Here is a 27,112-nt window from a genome sequence, read left to right as displayed (position 1 = left end):
ACTGACATGTTTTCTTTAAATTAGAATACAATGGGCTGCACAACGCGCAGAATTTTAATATCAGCGCTTCAAGAATGATGATTGAAAGTTACTTTAAACTTGTTCATTAAACTGCTTTTCTGATATTTTGTTTAGAAAATGTTGAATATCATAAAATTTTCATTTTATTCTTATTTGAAATGGCACAATTTACACTAGGAACTATTTTCTTTGTGCTAATTTGAGAAATCATATGACTGCTGTATCGCTGTTCAAAATAATTGTTAATTAAACTTACATCATTTGGTTGTAAATTCTTATAACTTGAAATAAAAAAATGTATTTCACTGAGTAAAACACAGTGAATTCAATATAATTCTGGTTATAAAGCAGTGTTCGATTGGATTAAAAATTTACTTTATATCGCATAAATTGGGTTGCCTACGTCATAAATACTTGCGCCAAAAAACGCATAACGTTACATTAAAATTTTGTACAATATGAAGTCGTATTTTTAAGGGCAATTATCTTTTTCTTTACGCTAAATGAATGAAAATCAAATTATAAGGAATGAATTTAATAGCTACCCAATTTATACAGTATGAATTGGGTAAGAACAGTTTACGCCTTTAATATATATATACAAAAAAACACTACAATACCCCCCCACCACCACCCCCCTTAAAAAGACCCACAAACAAACTTGTCAATGAACAAAAAAAATTGTTCAAGTTGCACTATCGTTTGCTCCTCTTCCAAAGTACATAGCATATACATGTAAGTTCTAATTTGATATTTTACGATTTTTATTTTTCAGGGCCAATAATCGATATATCTTCACGCGATACATGCTCAACGACATGCACTGGTGATTATAATTTGTTCTTAATCAATTACCACTATATTTTCTATAAACGATTTTCGATGTCTTTTTAAAGTGTTCGTTTTACGATAATAGAATTATTCATATCCATATTCATATCCAGTAATAATATTATTCAAGTCCAGTAATGATATTATTAATATTTAGACTCAACCAAATTCGGATATCAACCTGGAACTACCTACGAGTACGATTACGATGTGGACACAGCAACTCTCATTCAGGGGGCATTTGAAGGAATATCCGGTATGAAAATGACAGCGAAAGTTCAAGTGGAAGTGTTGTCAAAATGTGACCTTGTACTGAAGGTCAAAAATGTAAAGCTCCACGAACGAAACCCCGAGTCCCCAGAAAACCTAATTCTCTCAACAATGTCCGGAGAATTCAGCAGACACCTGGAGGAAAACTCATTGAGATTCTCTTTCCAAGATGGCCGCATAGAGTCTCTGTGTCCTGCTGAAAGGGAAAAGACCTGGGTTCTCAACATCAAGCGAGGTATCCTGTCAATGATTCAAAACACAATGGAAGATTTGCAGGTCGACCAGAAAGTCAGAGAGGTCTGTATGATGAATAATAGATGTTCCCTTACCTCTCACTCACATTCATATTGATAAACAAAGAGATTACATTTTTGTTCTGTGTATCTCTTAAACCTTAAACTTCTTTCATTGAATCTAGGCGGACGTGACAGGAACATGTGATGCCGATTACACGGTGTCCGAAAATGGGTGGTACACAGTAACAATCAAGAAGCACAAGAACCTCTTGGGGTGCACAGAACGCCATGGATACCAGACAACACTACAAGGAACACCCTACAGAGTGCCATCGGTAAAATTCTAGGTCTTCAGTAAGATATGCTATTTTTTATCATGAAGATATCTATGAAACATGATTCACATAGCTCCATTCATTTCGATAGGAAATCCAATCCATGCCTGTCATGAAGAGTAGTCACTCTTGCCAGCAGGAAATCAGCAAATCTGGAGTCCTGAAGGGATCATCTTGTACTGAACAACACGTTTTCAGGCCTTTCTCACGTAACGATAAGGGTGCCATGACAGAAAGCAAGCAGACACTGAAATACGTATCTGAGAAGAGCGGAGTGTCAGCAGCACGTATGTTTCCATATCATGCTTTTTTGTTATATTAAAATCCTTCAAGTTAAAGACGTCGAATTTGAATGAATTATTCTTATTTTCAAGAATCTGTAAGTCGAAAGACTGACATGAACTTTGAACATCATTATGATGTTGGAAGTAAAACGAAAACACGTAAGGATATTGAGAGACAACTAGTCAACATTTGCGCTCAAACAACAGAGGATGTTCGTCCTGAGACACCTCGTCTTTTCTCTGACCTTGTTTACACCATGCGAGCAGCTGATTCTCAGACACTGAAGGATGTTTATTCCAATGTACAGAGTGGTTCTCTTTGTAGCAACAACAACCAAAAAGTCAGGTTTGTATATTTCTACATGAATACCACTTCTGATGGTATATTAAAATGATGTATTTGCCTCATCTGGATCCAAATTAAATGCTTACGATTTATAATAGAAAATTCTTCATGGATGCTATTCCAATGGTTGGAACCTCAGCCTCCGTTGCCATGCTGTCTAAAATGATCAATGACGATGAGGTAACTGGAATCGAAGCTGACATGTGGTTGACAACTTTAGCCTTCATTCCAAGCCCCTCAAAGGACATGATCAGAGAAGTTCATGTATGAAATAATTTAGAAAACTGATATATCCAAAAAAGATAATCCCACTGATTCTAGAAATAATTGAATTTATTTTTCTCATATAGCCTCTTCTAAAGAAGAATGGTAAAGCCTTGTTGGCCGTAAGCTCATTAGTTAACACCTACTGTAAGACCTCTGAATGCGAGAACGACATGGACATCGCTAACGTCATTTCTGCACTTGAGGATAAAATTGGATATGGATGCTATGTTGATGAAAACAACAAAGATAATGTAAATAAAATTGTTTTGGTCATGAATTATTTATATATATATGTAAAAATCATCGGTTTTATAATACATATTAAATTATTATTTTCCTTTTACACTTTAAAACTTTCAGATCGTCTTGACTCTTCGTGCTCTTGGAAATTCCGGGCACATCAGTTCAGCAACTGCTACAGTTAACAGCTGTATTTCTCGAAAAGACAATCCAATAGAAGTACGAATTGCCGCAATTGAGGCCTTCCGTCGTGCTTCCTGTGACAATGCTGTATGTTCTGTAGTCCTTGTTCATTATATTTTACAATGAAAAGGCTTCTGCAAAATATTTCATTATACCTTTAAATAGAATGTATTAAAAGATAATACTTCAATAAATCTTATACATGTAGCTGAAAGCGGATTCCATTAGTTATTAAACATTGTTTTTTAATGCAGAGAACGGAAGCATTAAAGGTATTCAACGACAAAGAGGAAGACTCTGAGCTGCGAATTGCTGCCTACTTGGCCCTCATGCAATGTCCATCCACAAGCATTCTCTCTACTGTTCGATATGCTCTGGAGAAAGAAGAAGTCAACCAAGTAGGCTCTTTTATCTGGTCTCACCTAACAAACCTTATGGAATCCTCCAGTCCCTTGAAGCAGGATATAAGATCTATTCTGGAGAGTGAATACCTGAAAAAAGAATTCGACATGGACAAAAGAAAGTTTTCTAGAAATTATGAAGGATCCTTCTTCCTGGAGAAAATCAACACTGGGGCTTCTGTTGAAAGCAATTTGGTCTGGTCATCCAAATCCTTCATTCCACGATCATTGATGGCCAACCTGACTGTAGACTTGTTCGGAAAGTCAGTCAATCTTTTTGAAATCGGAGGAAGAGTTGAAGGTTTGGAATACTTCCTTGAGTCCTACTTTGGACCCAATGGCTACTTCACTGAAAAGGATGTCAAGAAAGCAACTACACAGGTTATAAAAGGAGTTGATTCCAAGAAAATGAATAAAATTGACAGTCAGGTATGGAGAGAATTTCCTTCCTAATTATTTACCTCCTGCAACCGAATATGACGCCTTAAATTTTTCACATGTTATTTGAAAAACTTTGTATCATGTTTGAAAATATTTGTAGTTTGGTGTTGGAATGGATCAACTCAAAGGAGCTCTCTACCTTCGAGTGTTTGGAAACGAACTCTCCTATAATAGTTTCAATGGTCTTGACAACCTTTTGAGTGGTAATCGTTTCAATATTCTTGAGATGCTGATCAGCATGTCTAAAAATCACGACTACACATTCACACAGAACATCATGTTTTTGGACACTTCAATGATCATTCCAACAAGTGCTGGATTCCCACTTAATCTGACAATCAACGGAACTGCCACAATAGACATGAAAGCCTCTGGAAAAGCGGACCTCCGTAAAATGGGTACAAGTCCCATGAGTCTTCTCATTAGCGGACGCATCCAACCAAGGTAAAAAAGTGAAGCCATTTTGAAAAATGATCCTATTTAACTTTCTTGTCAGCATTTTTTTTTCAAGTAAGGGCATCTCTATCAAAGTTTCAATTTCTCTGTAGTGCTGCAGTCGAAATCTCAAGCATGATGAGTGTTGATGCTTTTGTGACAAAGAGCGGATTGAAGATGGTATCAACACTTCATTCCAGCACATTGCTGAAGGGTCATGTAGAGCTACAAGACGGAAAGATCTTTAATGCAAACCTAGACGTACCTAAGGACAAAATGGAAATTTTCAGTCTGAAGTAAGACACCTGTAAAACGTTATGCAATGATTGATTTTGTCCCCCTTTTCAATTCAAAGATTATGTCTACACGACTAAACTCTATCTTAGCTATGTTGTTATTCTTTTCTTTGCAGAACCGCTTTTTTCACTCTTCACCGCGACATAGAAAAGGAGCAGAAAATGATCACAAAAAATAGACAGACACACAAAACATGCACAGGATTCAAACTTGCCAAAATCACTGGATTGAAATTGTGTGGAGAAATTCAATTTCCAAATGCATCTCTGGAGGCGAACGCTCCATACTTTCCTCTAACTGGACCAGTGAACATGGATCTCTCTCTAGTGAAAGAGGATTTACACAAATCATACAATGTAGAAGCCAGATTTACAAAGGTAAAGTATTGATAGTTATTATATGTAGTAATATATATGGCGCACAAAGAAAATCATTTCCAAGTGAGAATCCGCATGATTTTTGTTTTTGTATTCTTTATTAGACCAAGAAGGATATTAATATCCGTGTGGCTTTTGACACGCCAGGATCACGAGTTGACAGAACTCTTTCTGCAGAATTCTTACTTGACAAGAAAATTTCCAAGGTTGAGTTTGGTTTACAGTCTCCATGGACTAAAGCTGTTTTTACAGGTATGCTGCAGGAATAAATACGTTTAACACAATGAACGAATAATTCTTAATTGACATATATCTGTTTGATCTTGTTAAATGTTTGTTTCTCTTTGGCATAGGTAAAGTCCAGGATGAGCAAAAACTAAAACACATCAGTGGAAAATTCGTCTACGAGAAAAGGGAATACTCTGTTGTTGCAGAAGTGGTAAAATCAAGGAAGGGTAACAGTTATGAATACAAACCCAGTATTGAAATATCCGCTCCCAAAATGAAGCCCATCCAACTTAAAGGTGGAATCAAATATGAAGGGATGAAGCTTTTGGATGCTAATTTGATATTAAGTGGGGTATCAAAAGAACCAATCAAAGCGGAAGGTAACTATTTGACATACTTCTAATATATATCAGCAAGAATTTTCAAAAAATTGATGTGTTAAATGTATTGTATAAATGTGTGTATGTACGTATTTTTTTTGTTTAGTTAACTACTCCCAGAAAAAAATAGTGGTATTTGCCAAAGCGAGTATCAGCTTTGAGAAGAAGAAAGAATACGCTATTGAATCCAGAGTTCAGAAGTCAGCAACCAACAAAGCTATCAGGTACAGGCCATACCTGTCAATCAAATCACCAGAGAAGGAACTCATTAGTTTCGGGGGCTCAGCGGAGTACAAGACTGGAAAAGCACTGAAAGTGGATTTAACCGTTGATCGCATCGTTTCAAAGCCAATGAAACTCTTTAGTAAGTTTAGAATTATGTTATTACTTAATCAATAATAAATTTTAACTCTTGTGTTTCATCCACAAAATAATTTTGTATCTTTTTTATAGTCCAAATAAGAGATGGTAGCAACAAGAAAAGTAAAGGTATCAGATCCAGAATAGACATTAAGTCACCAGTCTTCACCACAAAATGGACTTCCATGTTCATGCTTAAAAATCAGCAGATAGGCATCGTTCGCTCCACACTTGACTACGTTATTCCTCGGGTCAGCAGAGACAAGGTAACCCTGAATGGAAAACTGAATGTCCGCAACACAAAGAGCCTTGCAGCTGCCAAAGGAAACATGTAAGACAAATGACTGATGTATGTATCTTAGACTATCAATCCATTATTTTAAATTGAAAACCAATAAGGGAACTATATTTTTGCAGGGCCTTAAATTTTAAACAACAATCTGATTACAATCTCAACGTCAAGTTCGACATCAGCAAGAACTGGAAGCATTCAGAAGCTAATGTGATTGCTATCTATGGACCAAACAAAGGGGATCCCAAAAATCGCATCGAAATGGACGGTAAAATGAATCATCTTATTAACTGGAAACAGAAGAAAATCAATATTGATGCTAGTACCAAATTCATCTTCCCATATTTTGTAAGTATATTGCTACATTTTGTATATGTTTAGTTCATTTTTGATACTTTCTCATTATTCTGTAGAAATTAATCCAATTTTATACATGCTTAGGGTGTGAACTACCAAATGAAAGGAAAGCACACGCAGTCCTCCAAATCCATAGATTCATCTTTGGATGTCCTCATTGGAAAGAAATCCTCCTACAGTGGCATACTGGAGTTGAAAGACAAATCCAGGAAATTTACAAGTATGGTTGGTAAAGTTGGTATTTCTATCCCAGGCAGAGATATCATCATTAGTAATGTATTTGATCAAAACAATGCCAAAAAATACAGCAACGTCCTGACAGTTCAGCTTGAGAGTGGGAAGAAAAGTATTATCCAAACAACGCTGCGCAATGTTGCTACAAACGAGTACGATATCACAACTTCTTTCAATGTTCCAACATTTGAACTGCTAACAGTCTCGGGACAATACAGACTTATTTCTTCAAATCTACAGGCTAATTCTGAAATCCAATATGGTAAGACCAAGTATGCTATGTCCTTGTCATCTTTAGTCCGATCTGGATCACGTTTTCAGTTTGCAGGTGAATTAGAATACCCCTCTCGCAAAATCATGGCTGAGTTTGACACTAGAATTAAAAGCCCTGTATGCTCAAGTAAACTTGATGTCAAATGGGATGCGAACAAAGACCCCTCAAAACAACTGGTGCTGCTGGGAGAAGTTACCAAAGGAAATCAGAATGTTGAAGCTACTCTGTCCAAACTAAGCCCTCTTGGATCCGGCAGTCTCAACCTGAAACACCGGAGCGGTGACAAGTACATAACTCACGCCCATGTAAAGTGGAATAAAGAAATGGTTTCCATGGATTCTACCTTTGGTGAGGAAAAGAATGGTTACAAGGCAGGACTAAAAATTGAGTCGCCATTAAAAAACTACAGATCCATCAACATTGATTTCAGCCACCAAAATGATAAAACAAAGTCTTCATCAAACATTGACATCGACTGGAAATCAATGAAGCGCATGTCTTCTACCCTGTCATTAAAGCAACCATTACGGTGGGACGATATGGAAGCTACTCTTGATGTAAAGACACCTATTCCAGGATTTGAAAGATCAGGGATTGAACTTAAACACAAAAAGTCTGACAGAGTAGAAAGTATGATCAAGTTTTCCTGGAACAAAGATTTTCTTCAAGCAGATATCCTTGCTGCAGACAAAAGCTTAGTATCCTCTAGAGATCTCACCGGAAGGTTGAGTGTGAAATCCACTCTTAAAGATATTACATCTCTTTATGCCGCTGTGAAACATGTGGACAACGGACAGAGGTTTGAAAACAGCATTAACTTCGAGTACAATGGAAAAGCATACGGCTACGAAGGGGAAATTACTCATTACCGAAATGGGTTGCATTTGCAGAACAGCGGGAACATCAAGGTGAGGAGTCCATCCAGAAAATTAGAATCCTCCTGGTCACACAGAAATACACTTGAGGACATTCAATCAAACTTTAAGTTTGCATCCGGTGCTAGCAACATTGACTTTAGCTTGAATGCAAAGCAGAGTATGTCAATTCCTCGCGGTACATTAACTGTCAACTCCGAATTCCGCTCCTCATTTGACATCGCTGAAGATATTGCCTTGGAGATTTCGCATGAACATGGGGTTGGAATGATCGATAACCAGATTCATTACATTGCCAAAGGAAAGAAAGTCTTCTCCTTGATCAATATCTATAAACGAAACAGCGGAGTTGCCTCTTCAAGACATACTTGTTCATGTCATGGAATTACAAAGACCCTGACTGTATCCTCTCAATATCAAGGTTATCCTCTCTCTGGTAGAATTGAGTATCTATCCAATAAGAAATCAGAGGCTATGATTGATGGTACATTTAATATCTCCCCTGTTGGACTAATGAGTGCAAAACTTGAAGCAAAGATGAGTCAGGTTGATAAATTGAAAACATTGAAGATTACAATGGATCAATCGAACGAGCGAGGTGAAACTGTTACCAGATCATCTATCGCCCTTCCTACTGGAGACACAATCACGATGGAAAACCGTGGACAATGGGGAGATAAGAAGAGCCTGAACACTATTTTGAACACCCCATATGAAAATCTTCGCAGAATGACCATTGGTGCTGAATTTTCAGGCAACTACAAATCCTTCCATACAAGCGCTAACTTGATGATCAATCCACTCTTTGAACAAATGTCTGTTACATCCCAGTGGAGTTCATATGGTGGAATAATTGCTAGCATTCAGGTGAACACTCCATTTGAACAATACAAACAAAGCCGTATCTCATTCACACACAATGATCATACAGAGAAAAAAGTAACAGAATTGAGTGTTGAATATTTACCAGGCAAGACAATAAAGTTGGAGTCTTCTTTGCGACCAAGTCTTGAAAACTTAGAGGGTAGCATTACTCTAACAACACCATTCCAAGAACTTCCATATTCAGCAGCATCTATTCGCCATAGCGGTGATAGTCGTCAATTCCAATGCCATGGAGAGATTGAATACACCCGAGGTAAAAAGATCCAAGGAGACATGACCTTTTCAAATGCAAGAAAAGTCGAGGGGACCTTAGTGGTTAGGTCTCCTTTTGCAAATGATTTCATTGCTGCATTTAACCACGAGGGGCCTCTATCTCAATTCTCTTCCCACGCTGAAATGCAATATGGAAAATCCAAGAAATATGAAATTACTGCAAACTATGCCGATTCAACTGGAAATATTATCATTAAATCTCCTCTCCATGAAGACATGTCTGCTTCTTTTAACCATAAGGGAAGCATATCCGACTTTGATACACACATTGATGCTTTGTATGGCAGAGGGAAAAAATACGAATTGGATGCCAAATACCGTCAACTATCTGGAACTGTAAGCTTCAAATCTCCTCTCTTTAAAGATATGAGTGCTTCATTTAGCCATAAAGGAGAACTAAATGATTTTGTATCGCAGGCTGAATTCCAGTATGACAAATCAAAGAAGTATGAAGCTAACATGAAGCTTTCACTCACTAAAACATCAACAGGATCAGTTTCATTCTCCTCCCCAGTCACGGAAGATTTCGCAATATCCTTTTCACAGGAAGGCCACATAAGGGACTTAAAAATTACTGTCGATGGTAAATATGGGAAACAGAAGTGTTCAGTCATGTCAGAGTTTAGAAATGCAAAGAAGCTCCTTGGGTCATTGGAACTCAAATCTACCTTTGTTGACAACATGAAAGCTGAATTTTCCCATGAAGGCACTCTGAGCAATTTCGAAACCAGTTCTTCTTTGACAAAAGGAGGAAAGGCTTTAATAGAAGGATCTGTTGCGTTTTCAACCGGAAAGAGATTAAGTGGATCAGCGACATTGAAAACACCATTCCACAGGGATATTTCAGCAACATTCAAACACTCTGGTGATCTTTCCAGATTTCAAACATCAGGGAGCCTAAAGATGGACGAGAAAACACAATTCAAATTCAACACTAACGTATTAATCAAAAAGAGAGCAAAAGCAACAATCCAAATTGAGAACCCTTTTACCGATCCCATCAAGCTTACTTTGACCAGGAAAGGAAAACCAGCAAACATGAGAATTATAATAAATGCACTCATCGGAAATGAAGAAAAATATACGGCTGATATCACCCTGAAACGAGAATCAACATCTGCCGTTATTGTGAACATTGTAACTCCTATACCAGGATACAAGAAAGTGAAGGGAATCTGGAACTTTAGTGGAAACATGAAGAGTTTCAAAACCACTGCTCGGGGTTCAATAGGAAAAGAGTCCATTGCTGCAGATATCAAGGTGTCTTTCCAGCCAAACTTCAAGGCCGACCTTTCTGTGGTAACACCATTTAAAGGATACAAAAAAGCTGGCGTCATCCTCTCTCATCAAGGTTCCCTAAAGAATTTCCAGTCCCATGCAGAGGTTACACTGGGAAGTAACAAGCTATACAATGCGGATATTATGTTTGCTATAGATCCGAAGATCGCTACCTCAATTGTACTTCAAACTCCATTCAGGAACTTTGAAAAAAGCGAAGTTTCTATGACACATGATGGATCTTTGAGAAACTTCAACAACCAAGTCAACATCTTATTACCGAATAAGAAACGCTTTATGTCTAGTCTACAAATGGATACTCAATCAGATATTTCAGTACAAGTCTCACTCCAAACACCCTTTAAAGATTATGAAATGATTCAAGGAACATTTACCCATAAAGGGAGCTGGAAAAACTTCCAAATTCATGCACAGGGCTCTGATGGAACCAACAGGAAATTGATTGGAGAAATTGGATTAAGTCTTCTTGATCAAATAAAGGGTAATCTGAAATTTACAAGTCCATTCAAGTCAGTGCATCTTTTAAAGGCCAGTATTACACATGACGGAACATACAACAATTTCCGCAGCCATGCCGAATTTGAACTTAACAGTGACAAATCTGAAATTGATGTAGACTTCAGTTCCCTCGTTAAATTAGAAGGAAGAATTCTTGCCAAGTCGCCATACTTCCAAACAATTGACGGCACCTTTGCACATGAAAGTTCTCCCATTTTGACTACAACTGCAATCAAATATGGAAGAAGAAGTCTTTTGGACGGAAAATTGTCTCTGAAATCCTCTCCACTTCAAGGATCCTTGTTTGTGAATTCCATTTACACAAAACCTCTGAGAGCCAGTTTAACTCACTCAGGTACACTAAAGAGATTTAACACAGAAGCTGAAATCACTTATGGAAAAGAAAACATAAAATCCAGTACAGAGTTTGACTCAACAAATGATTTATCTGCTAGAACTTCACTGACAACAACATTGGGAAAAGTCAACACTGTAGCAGCTTCGTTTTCACATGCTGGAAGACTGAGCAACTTCAAATGTCATGCTGAGGCATCTGCTAACGGTCAGACTGTTGAAGGTGACTTAACATTTGCAAGCATTAATTCGCTTGAGGGGACACTGTCCATACGCACACCATTTGCTGATTATAGAGAAAGTGACTTCCTCTTCCGACACAGTGGTGGACTACTCAATTTCAACAGCCATGCTGAATATTCACTTGAAGGCAAAAAATCTGAATTTGAGATGAGTGTTGTAACGGACGAGAGAGTAAATATTGTCGGATTTGTTAAAAGACCGTCTGCTAATGATATCATCTTTAAACTGACTCATACTGGATCCAGCCAGAAATTCAACAGTGGAACTGAGTTGACCTATGGAGGAGAAAAGAAAATCCAAGGAGAAGTTTCCTTTGATACAGTTCCTTCACTTACCTTCCAAGCTTCTCTGACATCAAAATGTCCAGTTGTCAAGAACATCCAACTTTCCATTTTACAAGCTGGTGCATCTGAAAATTTCAACATTAGATCTTCAGCAAGTTTCAATGGCAAAGAAGTAACAGGAAATGTTGGGCTTGACCGACGCAGCGGAATCAATGGTTACTTTACTCTGAAAACTCCAGTCTCCGAGGATATCATGGCATCACTCAAACATAATGGTCCCTTTACAAACTTCAAAACTGTTGGAGAACTTTCATACAGTGGAAGAAAACAAATCGAATTTGACGTATCACTCGATGCTTCGTCATTTATTATCGGACAAATATCATTCACAACTCCCATAAGTGCTTTAAATGATATCAAAGCTAATTTCCGCCACGAAGGGGATCTGAGCAACTTCAAAAATTCAGGATCAGTCAGTGTATCTGGGAACGAAAAAATATCTGGTGATATGTCCTACAGCTCCAATCCCATATCAGGATCTTTCAATATCAGAAGCGTTCTTGGAAAATTGAATGGAGCATTCAACCATGTAAAGTCATCAAGATCACTGAATTCTCATGCTGAACTTAATGCTAATGGCTACAATTCCCAAATAGATGCCACTTATTCCAACGATGGTATTAAAGAAGGAACCGTATCTATTTCAAGCCCCATCTGTGGAAATATTGGCGCCGCTTTCACTCATGATTACAATGATGCCCAAATCACAAGCAGTATAAAAATGCATTCAGAGGACAAAATCATTGCTGCAGCAACTGATGTGACCTTTGTTGACGGTGTTAGTGGAAAAGTTTCTTTAAAATCTCCATTCCAAGGATTCGAACAACAATCTATTTCCGCCAAATATGCATTTGCTGATGATTTAACCGGAGATTTTACAATCGATTACAATAATGGACAAAGGATAGAGGGCCAGATGTCATTATCAGGTAGAGACTTCGTAGAAGGTAAACTTGTCATCAAAACTCCCTTTGACGGCTTCAGAGAGTCCAGTGCTGACGTATCGTATACCATTTCCTCTTCTGGATTAAAGGCAACTGCTAAAGCTACATTCCGTCAGCAGAGCGTTTCATCTGATATTAGTTTTGCTAAAAATCCACTTCAGGGTAGCATTATATTGAGAACACCTTTTATCGGCTTTGAAGAAATGAAATCTTCCTTTAACCATGTCAGTTCTGGGTCTGGCTTCAAAAATCACATTGAAGGAACAATAGGTAGAAAAACCATTCAAGCTGATACTTTCTTCAACCACAGGAATTCTGTAACTGCAAGTACCACGATTAACACTCCGGTGCAGGGAATGAGAAAAATTTCAGCCTCTTTCAACCATGAAGTAAAGGACAGTGGTATTTCGACCGTTGCTAAAGCAGGAATTGAGAAAGAAGAAATTTTACTTGAGGCCACATTCAAAAAAAGACCAAGTGTCACAGGCGCTCTTAGGGTTTCAACACCTTTCTCAGGATTTGAAGACCAAAGAGTGTCCTTCAATTTTGAGAAGACACTGCTGGGTTATCAATCACAGGCCGAAGCTACTTATCAGACGAAAAAGATCGAAGTTACTGGTAATTTGAATATCGATACAATCGTTGATGGAGATCTCCAAGTCATCACTCCTTACTCAGGTTTTGAAAGACAGAAAATCTCATTCAGAGGCGAAAGTAACAAAGTACACGGTATATTGTCATTCAGACAAAAATCAATTGAGGTTAATGGTGAACTCATGTCCAATCAAGGATCATTATCGGTTGAGTCGTCTTTTCCAGGTTTTGAAAGTCAAAGAATAAGCTATACGACTGATGACAAGAAAGGCCATGTAGAAGGCACCTTTAGACAAAAGACAATTGAAATTGATACATATCTGTCCGCCAAGAAAGGTAGTCTCTTAATTAAAACGCCTTTCAGTTCTTACGAGAATCAGAATTTACTTTTTACCATTGATGACCAGAAAGCCCATGCAGAAGGCACTTTCAGACAAAAGACCATTGAAATCGATGGAGAACTTTCTCCCAACAAAGGCAGTCTCTCAATTAAAACACCTTTCACTTCTTACGAGAGCCAAAATATCAAGTTTTTAAAGAAGGGCTCAAAAATGCAAGTTGAGGGAACATTTATGGAGAAAACAGTTGAAATTGATATCACTTTCAAAAGAGGTAAAAGAATGGAGGGACAAATTGCTATTAGGACACCATTCCATGGTTATCTTCAACAGGAAGCTTTCTTCTCTCACGAAATTACCAGTGAGAGTTGCCAGACACACGCTGAGATGATCTTCAATAAGCAAAAGTCAGAGTTTGATCTTAATATTATCAGGGGAAGTAAAACTGGATTTAAAGTATCTCTAAGAACACCTTTCAATGGCTTTGAAGAGCAGGACGTCCTCCTTGAGTTTGAAAGATCATCCAGAGGTTTAACTGGACGCGCAGAAGGCAACTTTAAAAGAGAGAAAATTGAAGCCGATCTAAGTATTCAACTTCAGCCACAAATTTCGGGCAATTTCATTGTAAAAACACCTTTTGAAGGATACGAGAAACAAAATATGCAATTCACATACCAAATGACATCTCGGGACATCACATCCCATCTGGAAGGTTCATTCCGTCGGCAAAGATTAGAGGCAGATCTTTCTGGATCTATTCAAAATGCAGATATGAATGTGAATTTTAAGATGCAAACATCTTTCAGTGGTCTTGAAATTGTTAGCGCCCAAGCTACAAGCTCGTGGTCCTCCTTTGGATATCATGTCCACGTCGAAGGTGGAAACAATAAAAACAAACTTGAATTCGATAGTTCTCTGGATACCTCAGACGCAGTATTGGCTTCAATGTCTCTTAAGACACCTTTCTCTGGTTTCGAGTCTACATCATTTTCATTCAACAAAGATGGACCTTTGAAGAATCTAGACGTATCCAGCACTTTGGTCTTTGGATCCTCTCAAACGGCATCAGTCTCCCTACGTAACATTGTAAGAGATTCATCATCCGAACACATGTTGAAAATCCTGAGCCCTTACGCCCATATTTCTGCCATGCATACACAGTCCTCAGATAGTGGTTCAGTTCAATCCCAAAGCGAATTTACCATGGGAGACCGGTACAGTTTAACTCATACTAATTCTCTGCAATACAATGACGATCCTTTGATCGACTTCACGTCTACAACTACTTACACTATTGATGGTGTTAGTTCCACAACAATGACAAAGGTACATCATGAAGGCTCACTTCGAAACTTCAAGACTGACGTCATGACAAGATATGGAAATGAGGGAGTAACAGTATCTGTGCAGTTCAAAAATACAGACGCCATCGAAGGCTCCCTAGCAATAAAATCACCAGTGCAATACCTTCGTGACATCAGCGCTAAATTTTCCCACAGCGGTGACTTTGATCAATTCACTACCTCCGGTGATTTCCAGCATGAAATGACAGGAAAAGTAGAAGGAACATTGACATTTTTCAGACAGAACTGGCGTCGTGTCAATTCTAATTTGGTAATCAAAACACCTTTTAGTGGATTTGAAAGAACAAAACTGAGCATGAAACACACAGCAAATAGAAACAGCGTCAGATCATTTGTTGATGTTACATACGGATATGATCAAAACATTCGAGCTTCAGCAAAAGGATCCATTGAGCCTATGGAAGCAGAACTTTCATTTACATCTCCATTTAAAGGATTTGAAAATCTTCAAGCAAGTGCCAAAACTTCAATATTAGGAGGTAAATACAACGGAGTTGCGGTCTTATCAAGTGAAGATCGTGCAATATCTCTAAAATCTAATCTTGATCTTGACTCAACACCAATGTCAATTGCTATCGTCCTTGCAACTCCATTTTCTGGAATGGAATCAATAAAACTAGCTGGTTCACACAGAGGAACTTCTCTTGACTTTACCACCAGTATTGATCTGCAAACATCAGTTGGAAATGCGAAGTCTGATGCTAGCTTCAGGTTCAACTCTATTTCTGATGCCGATGGTTCATTTTCCTTGGCCAGTGACATTATTGGTCTTGAAAACATCAAGTTCAGTATTAAGAACAATAAAAATGGCAACGAATTCAGAAACAAGCTGGAAGCTTCATGGATGAATGGTCAAAGTATTGTATCTGATGCAACATATTCCAACATTGAATCATGGAGAATCACAACACGCAAAGCTGGACTTACCATCAGCACTCCTTTCAGTCAGCTAAGAAAACTTACTATTCAAGGAAATAACGAGAAATCATCAGACTCCCTCAAACAATCTATGCTTGCTGAGATAAATGGTAAAAGATTATTGGATATTGACATTGCATATGAGAAAAATTCCAAACACTCTATTTCCGCCGTGATGAGAGAACCACAGCCTATGAAATTCGAAGGAGAAACAGTTTTCTCTGATTCCATAAAATCAGCACTGGTTTCCATGAACTTGGATACAACATCGTCGGAAAGGCAGGCAAAATTAGAGACAAAATATGTAGTAGACCCATACTCTCAGAAGAAGGAAGCTTTAGTCAAAATTTCAACACCTATGAGATCTGTTGAAGTAAAGGGATCTGGAGAAATGTCATCAAACCGAATACTCTCTTCTTGGGATATCCTGATTGATGATACCAAGACATTTGGATTCGACGCTGAGCATTCATTGGTGAAAAGGCGTGCCAACTATGCCAATGGAAACACACTAAAGTTTAGATTTCCAGAGAGAAGTGTTGCCCTCTTTGGATCCTTTGAAGATAAATATGGTAAAAAGTCTGTAGATGGATCCGTCATGTGGGATGCAGACAGAGACACATCCAAGAAAATTGGTATCAGTGCTAGCGTTACTCCCCAAGGAGACTCTTTCAAAGCTGATGTGTCTTTTGAAATCCCAAGCATTGGCAAGGTAATTGCAAAAATTAAGCATATTTTTGATAAATTTTTGAATTTTTAACTGAAATTCCACTGAATGAAATTTTTGCGAAATTATATTTACTTTTTTTCCTTATTTACAAGGATGTGAAGTTGGATTCTGAAATGACCCTAAATCGAGGAAGTATTTTATTCGATGGTAAGACAGAATTCAAATACTCCAAAGACGAAGACAAGACCGTTGTAATTAACTCTCGTATTGAAGATATTTCAACCGGTTCGAACAGGAACTACACCTTTAGCTTGGGACTGAGACACATTTTCAGCAGTGTTGATGTTCAATTTAAATCACATGTTGGAATGTCAGATGACAAGTACACCAGTGGAATCAAAGTTGACTACATGACAGCAAAACGCATTAAGAAGAACTTTGCTTTGATGGGTGAAATAGACAGCCTTCGTCGTCAGATGAATGTAGAGGTACAACTTTTTTAAAGCACAATGTATCTTTCTATTTCATATTATTTTTGCTTGAATTGATCGGATTTAAAAGCTTAAAGGTACTTATATTTTTAGTGTATGTTACATTTGTTATTATGAGTTTAACTTTTCCTGATCAGGTTGTCTCTCCAATAAAATCGATGATCATTGCTGGAAAAATCGAGTCAAAGCCTTATAGGTTGAGTTTGCGCAGTGTGTACGATAATACCAAGGAGATTCATTCTGAGATCACGTTTGACCCGGAAAACAGACTTTTAGCTGCCCAAATGAACTATGATATCGGTAATTTAAATTCAGATTAAATTTTTGTGCATTTTGTCAGTAGATACTTTTCTTGAAACGTAAGCTTCATCATACTTTCACATACTTTCCAGAAAACCCAGCCAATGTCTTACACTTTGTTGCTAAATATGTAAACGACAGCGCTGTCCTAGCGGAGACGTATCGAGAGGAAAACTCACGTAGAATCACTGAGAGTCTTCTTGCTATGAGACTGAATACTTCCAGAATCCTTCACACCCGTGTTCACTGGAGACCTACCATGATTCAGGACATCAAAGTAAAACATATATCTACTTACATTTGTCGACTATTTTAAATACTTTCTTCAAGTTTGTTTATGATATTATAAGCATTGGACTTTTATGTCTTATTAGACATCTGGACTCGGAAAAATTGCTCTGAATAGCAGAAGAATAAACACTGCTTTCTCTGAAGCTGCAAAGGCCTTTGGCAACGAGCTGAATTCTAAATACAATTTGATACGTCAGTCTGCCAGCGATGGATATCGACCATATGGTGATTTCATGCAAGAAATCATAGGAGAAATTGGGAGAACTTACCCAAATATTGACCTTGCATACATCAGGTATGTCTAGCAATGGGGATATAACAGAAGATTATGTTTTAAATAGATTTCATGATTTGTTAAAATATTTTACAATTTTGTTTTTTGTTTGCAGACGCATGATTCAAAGTAAACCTGTTCAATGGCAAAATTTTCCTGGTAAAGACAAATATGATCTTTACGTAGAGGCCATCAAGGAACTCATGACAGTAAGATCATTTTGGCTTTTGTGGGTTGCTGTTCTTTTGCTCAGATGCTATAGAACATATTATTTACTTTAAATACTCATTTATTTCATCTTTAGCTTGTTGAATCGAAGGGAGTTCAGTATTACGCAGAGCTAATGGACTTCATCGGACAACAATTTGTCGATTTGTCTGCTGTCCTTGAGACTGCTATGAACAAATACCATGGTAGTTTGATTTTGATAAATAAAAGCTGCCAGATTCTAATATTTGTCATAAATTTAACGTTTGCTCATTGCATCATCCACCATTTTTATTATACTAGATGCAGTATCCAGACTTTCAGGAAACCACGTCTCTGAGTATATAAAATCCAAGTACGATGCTTATTCAACAAGACTTAGTGATATCAGAGTTCCAGACATGGCTAGCCAGTACACCAATGCTATCTATGGTGTCAGGGACCAAATTGCTTCTAGGATGAATGGTCCTGTTTTGGAAACTATTAAGGACTCTGGTGCTCAGAGCTACCAACTGGTAATTAAACACTGGATTGTGGATATGTATTTTGAATTGTGAAATTCTTATGAAAGATGTGATGCGATTTATCTGTTATTGTTTTTACAGGGTTACAACGCATACAAATTCTGGGAAGTAGAAGAAAATATCAAGTCTGTTATGAAGAACGTGTTTGATATGATTAAGAAAGACATTGAGGAGGAATTTGCCATTCTCAAAAATTCCATTTCCAACTTAAAAAACTCTAGAATTACCGTTTTCGATCCTAAATCAGGTGAAATACAAATGGACACTTACCTGCCAGTCGCTATGTCATCTTTGAAGGAACTTCCTAAAGTGTCTGTCACCAAATATGTCAACAGACTTCACTCTTACATTCCAAAATATCCCAATAAATGGGGATCAGTATCTGACTACATTCCCGATTCTGATGTCTCCAACTGGATTCCACCATTCAAAGGTTAAGAGATAACTGTAAAATAAAATTGTGTTTAGCACGAATATTTCAGATTTTACTTTGCTTTGCAATGACATTTTTTTTTATTTTATTGTTTTTTTTTTCCAGCTGTTGCTACCCTTAATGGAAATCACTTTACGACTTTTGACGGTGAGGAGTTTGACTTTTCTGGAAAATGTTCCTATGTTTTAGCACGTGACTACGTTGATGGTAATTTCTCTGTCATCATGAACTACCTCGGCAAAAATAAGAAACAGCTCACCATCACAACCGCTACACAGACTCTGCAAATAGCTCCTAATGGAAAAGTGCGTTCTATTTTTATATCTTTCAGTTACCTTATCAAAATCTTCCTCCATTTTCTTTTATTGATGAAGAAAAACTTAGTATATATTCCTTATATTCCTTGTATCGTTTTGCTTTTAGTTGAAATATAACTAATGATCCCTTTATTTTGTAGCTTCGTGTTGATGGTCAAATTGTCAGCGCCCCATACCAATCCCGGGAACTAAGTGTAAAGACTGACGAGGAACTTTTGAGCGTGCATGGCCGTGGATTCACTGCTTTCTACAGCATTCCAAAAGATCAACTTAAACTTGTCGTTAGTGGATGGTACTATGGCAAATTAGGAGGGGTTTTTGGAACCAACAACAATGAGGTCTACGATGACATGATGACATCATCACGAGGCATTGTGACAGAAGTTAAACCATTCATAAACAGCTGGGAGGTTGACAGCAGATGTCGTTGAACTTAGAAACTTGTTGATAATTAACATTAATTTTTTAAATTGTATCATTAATTATTAAAATCTAGGTTTTTAAATATGTCGATTTTTATAGACCAATAAAAGAAATTTAAAGCATTAAATAGAAAGTCTGTTTTTCATTACTAGAGTCCCAAGGGCCTTAACGATCACCTGAGTATAGTGCAACACTGTAAATGATCCATAGAATTATAAAAGAAACAAAATAAACTGATAGATGAAGCTATGCTGTCCAAAAACAAGAGAAATCGGATGATCAGGGATTAAAAAAAAAACCACTTACAGCTCTTAAAGCAGATATATTTACTTGCCTGTACTTGCCCATATTTGTCACTATCACTATTCAGACAAACCAATAGTGCTTAAGCACTGTTAGTAAACCCATCTCATTCCCTCTCACATTGGCCGCTCTTGGTCTTTGAAGAACATTTATTGTGCAAAGACAAGGTACTTTTTGTCTCATTTTTATCTATCTATTATTTTCAAGTTTACCTTAAAATTAAAAACTATGAAAGTACTTTTTGTATTGTATATTATAAAAGTTCTTATATAATTCTTTTATTCAATTGTCTTTTTTACATTATTTACAGTGATTAATTATAATAAGTGAATAGCAAAGGGGAATAATTTCTCTCCGTAGAATGCAAATTCATAGAGCCCTGTGAAGCACTAGAACACTTAACCGAGTGGTCCTGAATTTCAAAAATCTGGTAAAAATGTCCTTGTTTATTATAACTTTTTACTCTGTTTGTCTCCTACATGTCCAGGAGAAGAGAAGATTTTCAAAAGAAATAATGCATTTTACAATGTAATCAATAGAGCCCCAACCCAACACCAGAACCTCTGACCCAGGGGCCATGAAATTCACTATTTTGGAAGAGGCACCCTTGCCTATCATAACTGCTCTTGGTTTAATGTTTGCTAAATACTTAGGAGCAGAGGAGAATATTTTTTTTAAAATATACGATTTCATTATATGATCTACAGAGCCCCATCCTAGCACAAGAACCACTGACACTTGAGCCATGAATTTCACAATTTTGCTAGAGGGCTCAATGCTCATGACAATCATGCCGACTGTTCCATGTCCAGAAGGAAAGAAGAAGGTTTTTAAAGATTGCATTAATTTTACGGTTATAAACCACCACTCAAACCCCAGGGGCCATTAATTTCATATTTATTGTTTCCCTTCACCTATAGATTCTACATGCCAAAACTACTTGATACTGGTTCAGTGTTTCCAGAGAAGAAGCTGAGAATGTTTAAATGTTAACGGACAACGATTGGCAAAAACGGATAACAAAAGGTCACCTGTGTGACTCAGGTGACCTAACGAAATGGAAACAAAATTGGGTTATAAAATATCCCACTGAGAACGGCTGATACCGAGCAGCACCATCACTTGACGATCTGAGGGCAATAAGACCTATTTAGCCATTATAACGAAGCCGCTGAGGGCTATACATTTCTTTCTGTCGCTGAGACAGAAATTAATGCATAAAATTTAGAGCCGTTGAGGGTTGAGGTTAATGCACTAAAGCAATTGAACACCTGAGGGCAGAATTAAATGCTGAAATTAAAAGCCACTGATGGCTTGAAGGAAAATGCATAAAATTTTAAAAGCAAGTGAGGGCTGAAGTTAATGCATAAAATTAAAAGCCGCTGATGGTTGTACAATGTAACAAAAATCTTTTCATGCCCTGAGGGCAGGAGTCAATACATGAAACTGGAAGTCGCTGAGTGTTGTCTATAGTCAATGCATGAGATTGAGTACCATGAAGACTGAAGTTTGCGTATTTTAGCCGCTAAGGGCTGTAAAATGTAAATAAGATTTTCCCGCCACTGGACGAAATTAGAGCCGTTCAAGCTAATTAGAGATTGTTTTTCTGCCGTTAAGGTAAACACTGGCGGATTTAGACGGGGCACACCCCCCTTTTGCGGCCAAAAATATATATAAGATGAATACATCATTTTTGTTCTGGTATATAGCTAAAATATTTAAAAAAAATTCCATAAGACTCCTAAAACCTGACTGAGAGCTTCCGGGGGCTTTACCCCCTCCCCCCTCCCCACTTTTAAAAAAAAAAAAAAAATCCTGGATCTGCCACTGGGCAGGTTAAGGTATGAAATTTAAAATGTACGAGGGCTGTCATAAGAGATTTTCATGCTGTTTAAAGCAGAGGTAGATACATTGTGAATAAGTTATTATGAATATCTGAGTAATGATGTGAAAGGCCGAGATTAAAGTCTAAACATTCACAGGCAGAATGTGTTTTAATAAATGTATTAATGCTACATGTATAACTCAAAAAGAATTTACTAGCTTTTCAGGAGTACAAGTGCGTTTTACATGTTTTGCAGTATAACCTTTATTTTATGTCCTGACAAAAAAAATTAAACTGTCAAGCATATCAAGAGTTGTGTTTTCCCCCTTGTTATTAGATGACTCCACCCACAGTAATAAAGCAGAGAAACATACGACTCTACCGTTTAGCGTATATATAGAGGATATTCAATGTTTTGTAGATGAATATGGAATTTATTTCACGAGTGGGACAGGATTTTTTGATATTTTCACGAGTGCGAAGCACAAGTGAAAATATCAAAAAATCCTGTCTCACGAGTGAAATAAATTCCATATTCATCTACAAAACATTGAATTTTCTGTTTATTACATTTTTTTTTTATTTTCCCTTTGCCCCTGTCTTTTCTTAACACTGTGTCATAGGCTTGACTTCATAGTTGAGCAATTGAGACGTCATAGCTTACCAGGTAAAAAACATTACAAAATATTACATAGCATGGATTTTAGCAACATATTTGGGAAGAAATTTGCATTTTAGCTCTATCAAAATGGTTAGTAACTATCCCTATCCTATGACAGGCCAGAAATTATTTTTTACTTACTTTGATATCCTTTCATACTGTGAGAAAATATCATTTTGGTATCCTTTCACACTGTGAGAGAATATCACTTTTATTCAATAAATAAATCACATTATTTCACTGTTCAAAATGTAATATATATATATATATATATATATATATATATATATATATATATATATATATATATGTGGGGGGGGGGGGGGAGGGTGTGTACCATAGGCCGCCATGTTTTCTATTGTTTTAACTATAGGTTATCTACACCATAACCCATGGGCGGAGGCTTCATAACCTTTAGGCGGGACCTTGAATTGCATAGAATTTAAATTTTAATTAAAAGCTTTAATAACGTTCCATGTATATACATTGTCGTTATCGTAAAACTTTCCAAATCGATCGTCCGAATGGTCCAACTGCTGTATAACATTCTTGGGTGTAACCGGCTCCTGGATCAAATTAAAATCCGTTTGAGTAGAGATAAATCCCCAATACCATCAAACATGTTTACTTCGTCTATCAACTGGCCTATCTGTGAGAGAGTTTAATTATGGATAGAATTGTCCCATTCAACATTTTGCGACAGTTCAAGAAAATCGAGATCCATGCTCATTGCGTTGTGTTTGCCCATTTTCGCTTTTTGATTGCAAGTGCGAAAAATGCGCAATAAAATGTAATATATATGTACAGTGTATAGCGCATGTCATTATATACTGTAACGCAAAAGAAACGCAACATCCTATTTTAGGGGTAAATATTAAATATAGGATAAAATTTTGTATCTAAAAAGTAAGGACATCTTCAATTTTGTAAATATAAGTAATTTAACGGTTGAATGATTTTCATACCATTACCGGAACAAAAATTGCATGTTTAACAAAATATTTGGCAATAATATGGGGTTTTAAGAGTTTGTATCTGTTCATCATAAGCAATGAAGCAATGTTACGAAAAATAAATTCTCCTTTCTTTTCCGTAAGCGATGCCAAGGCTTCCTAAAAATGACTTAAGTACGCATTTTCATTGCTCTAGCTGGAAAATATCAAAATAAAGGTAATGGAGAGTTTCAGATGCAAATATGCAACACATCAAGCCTCAACAGGTTCTTACGTATCATTAGTATGAATGACAGTCCTTGGACCGGAAGTCCAAGGGTTACTACACTGCGCTTGGCTAGAGAAAATTCGACCTCATCATCTGAAAAACAGGCATTTAAAAATGGCAAAGAATATTTCTTTCGCTCAGATCTCGAGATTGATGAACTTAGTGCATCGTAGAAATCAAGCTGCAAATGTTGTACATGGCATTCTTGCACGCTATAATTGAATGGCCGGGTGGGGGTGTTTTAACATTCATATATTACTTCTAAAGATAAAAATTATAATTTAACATTTTTATCAAATCTCTGATGTTTATAAATCGAGTTTTACCTTACTGTATTCATTTTTGAAAATCATTAGATAAAGAATTCAAATATTTGTAGATTACTGCTTGTTGCGTTTCTTTTGCGTATGTTTCAGTATAATTATGTCAGGTGACAAACCAAATTAGGAAATTTATTTGCAACTAATACATCATCTCTGCCATATTAGGAAATCTGAGAGTGCTATGGTACATGTGACTTACCGTATAAGTTTCTTTATTGGTTTTCTTTGGATACCTTATAGAGAGGTTGAAAGGTTACTCGAAGGCTGCACCTTCTCGTAACCTTTTAACCTCTCTATAGGGTATCTAGAGAAAACCAATGAAAACTTATACGGCAACTACTACATATATATATATATATATATATATATATATATATATATATATATATATATATATATATATATATATATATATATATATATATATATATATATATATATAAATTAATAAATTTTGCAAATAAACTCTGAAACGGTTGCACAAGAGTTCTTACTTACTCCTCTAACAATACACTATATACAATATGATGTCCGTAGACTATATTTGGATTTCACTCGCATAGTAAGTATCGTACATTGAATTAAATTCGATAAACAGCCTAAAGAGAGTACGGTGGCGTTTCCGGTTGGCGGATCTAAGTTACTGGCAATATTTAATGAAACTGATAACATACAATCGTTTATTTATATCATAGAACGTCATCACTGAATTATTCAATCGAAACTTGATTTAAATGATATAAAAGAAATAAGTTGTGATAACTGATTAAAAAGGGAAATGTGCAAATTATTTTCGTCATTCACCGATCTTAATATTGACGGAAGCTTCTGGAACATCATATAGCATCGAGCCCGATGTTGAAAAGAAAAACGAGGCGATTTTGCTGCATGAACATAAAAAAAAGCTTTTGTGTGTATGGTCATTGAAATAATAGTAAATCATTGATAACACTATAAGTTGTGAATAATCTATATATCGAAACACTATTACATATATATAGTAGGTTTTCCTAATAAATTTATCGGTAAAATTTGTATAAGATAAGATATGATTTATTACTAATTCAGTGCCCAAATGAGCATAAAGAGAACAAACTTACAAGAGAAAGGCCTAAAATATAGTTGAAAGAAAAAGAAAAAAATCATTTAGACATACATGCACCTATATAAACATGTACATAAAATAGACATATGACTCTTCAATGTTATATATATTACTTAGAGCATCGTGGCAACGAACCCGACGTACAATATTTGTACTTCGTTACAAACTAGCTCACATGAAAAGAGAAAATTAATGAATAAGGTATTGTCCAAATACAATTAAAGCTGTAAAATTTTGTGCTTTAATCAATATATTTCTTTTTTTTTCTCTGAATACAGTCTTTTGTATCAAATACTAGGTCTATTCATATAGGGCGTTAAAAGCTAATTTTGTATGTACCTTATTGATATGTAAAAAATGTGCTTTACTTTTTTTCATATCAATAAGGTACATGCATATTTATAAACCAAGATCCAACTACCTTCGAATTTTTACCCCCCCCCCCCAAAATCAATTTATCAGTAAAATGTGCATATTCGCTGCTTTTATTCTTGATAATTAAATATTTACATTTCCAATGTCTTTGTCCGAGATAAAATTACAAATTGTAAAAATACTTTATTTCTACATAAATCTACTGGTTCATCGATAGGCGCGGTTAAAAAAAAATCACGTGCGGGGCGTTACAAATAGAGACAGAAGCGGGGCTATTAGCACGGGAATTTGCAGAATCAGGCGCATGTAAATATAAGGAATAACTGTCAAATTTTTTGGATTCATGACGATGATCAATCGATTGGCTTGCGTGATAATTTTATGCATAAACGCCTTCGGCGTTTATGCAAATTATCACGCAAGCCACTCGATTGATCACATCATGAATCCAAACCAGAAGTCTCTGATGAGACTGTAGCTCTACTGGTCTGTTTGTATAACAAAAGAAAATTAGCACTTGGATTTGAAACATTGCAACATGCAACAATGAATAGAATTATGTATCTTAATGTAGTCTACTTCTGTGCCAAGATATTGAAATCAAATGAAAACTGTTGGAGGAGTAGCGTTTTGAAAGTATTTCACAGAAATTTCTATTTTTAGTAACCATGACAACACCATTCACCCAAATAAAAAAAACAGAAATATATATTATGTATCGTAGTGTATTCTAACTGTGTGCCAAATTAGATTGAAATCAGACCAAAATTGTAGGAGGAGTAACGTTTAATGGGAATTTCACAAAAGTTTCTATTTTAAGTAACCATGGCATCACTGTTCATCGAATTCAAAAACCAATGCAATAAATTATGTATCTTAATATAGTCTTCTTGTATGCCTAATTATATTAGAAGCAGACTAAAACTGTAGCAGGAGTAGTGTTTTAAAGGAATTTCACAGAAATTTCTATTTTTAGTAACCATGGCAACACCGGCCATTGAATTCAAAAACCGATGCAATAAATTATGTATCTTAGTGTAGTCTACTTGTGTGCCAAGTTATATTGAAATCGGACCAAAACTGTAGGAGGAGTAGCGTTTTAAAGGAATTTCACAGAAATTTATATTTTTAGTAACCATGGCAACACCGTCCATCGAAATCAAAAACCGATGCACTAAATTATGTATCTTAGTGTTGTCTACTTGTAAGCCAAGTTATATTGAAATCGGACCAGAACTGTAGGAGAAGTAGCGTTTTAAAGGAATTTCACAGAAATTTCTATTTTTAGTAACCATGGCAACACCGTCCATCAAAATCAAAAACCGATGCACTAAATTATGTATCTTAATGT

General features: G+C 36.4%; 1 protein-coding gene across 1 annotated transcript; it reads left to right on the top strand.

Annotated features, from left to right (window-relative positions):
- Positions 1-789: 789 nt before the first annotated feature.
- Positions 790-20,039, top strand: LOC133181472 (uncharacterized; the record flags this gene model as incomplete). Its single annotated transcript, XM_061315964.1, has 28 exons — positions 790-847; positions 1,010-1,419; positions 1,541-1,693; positions 1,785-1,980; positions 2,068-2,323; positions 2,422-2,587; positions 2,674-2,841; positions 2,951-3,100; positions 3,268-3,843; positions 3,956-4,299; positions 4,404-4,586; positions 4,703-4,964; positions 5,069-5,216; positions 5,318-5,572; positions 5,679-5,936; positions 6,026-6,263; positions 6,350-6,572; positions 6,666-16,730; positions 16,841-17,176; positions 17,317-17,479; positions 17,572-17,756; positions 17,854-18,065; positions 18,160-18,253; positions 18,349-18,457; positions 18,555-18,766; positions 18,857-19,208; positions 19,314-19,513; positions 19,666-20,039. Coding segments are annotated over 28 exons (16,263 nt in total), but the record flags the coding sequence as incomplete, so codon positions are not given.
- Between the last annotated feature and the right edge of the window lie 7,073 nt (positions 20,040-27,112).

The sequence above is a fragment of the Saccostrea echinata genome, unplaced genomic scaffold, assembly GCF_033153115.1.
Source record: "Saccostrea echinata isolate AGI-Se365-2 ecotype Australia unplaced genomic scaffold, CSIRO_AGI_Sech_v1 ptg000009l, whole genome shotgun sequence".
NCBI lineage: Eukaryota > Metazoa > Mollusca > Bivalvia > Ostreida > Ostreidae > Saccostrea > Saccostrea echinata.
The sequence above is the reverse complement of the archived record's forward strand: the minus strand, read 5'-3'. Positions and strand labels throughout refer to the sequence as shown.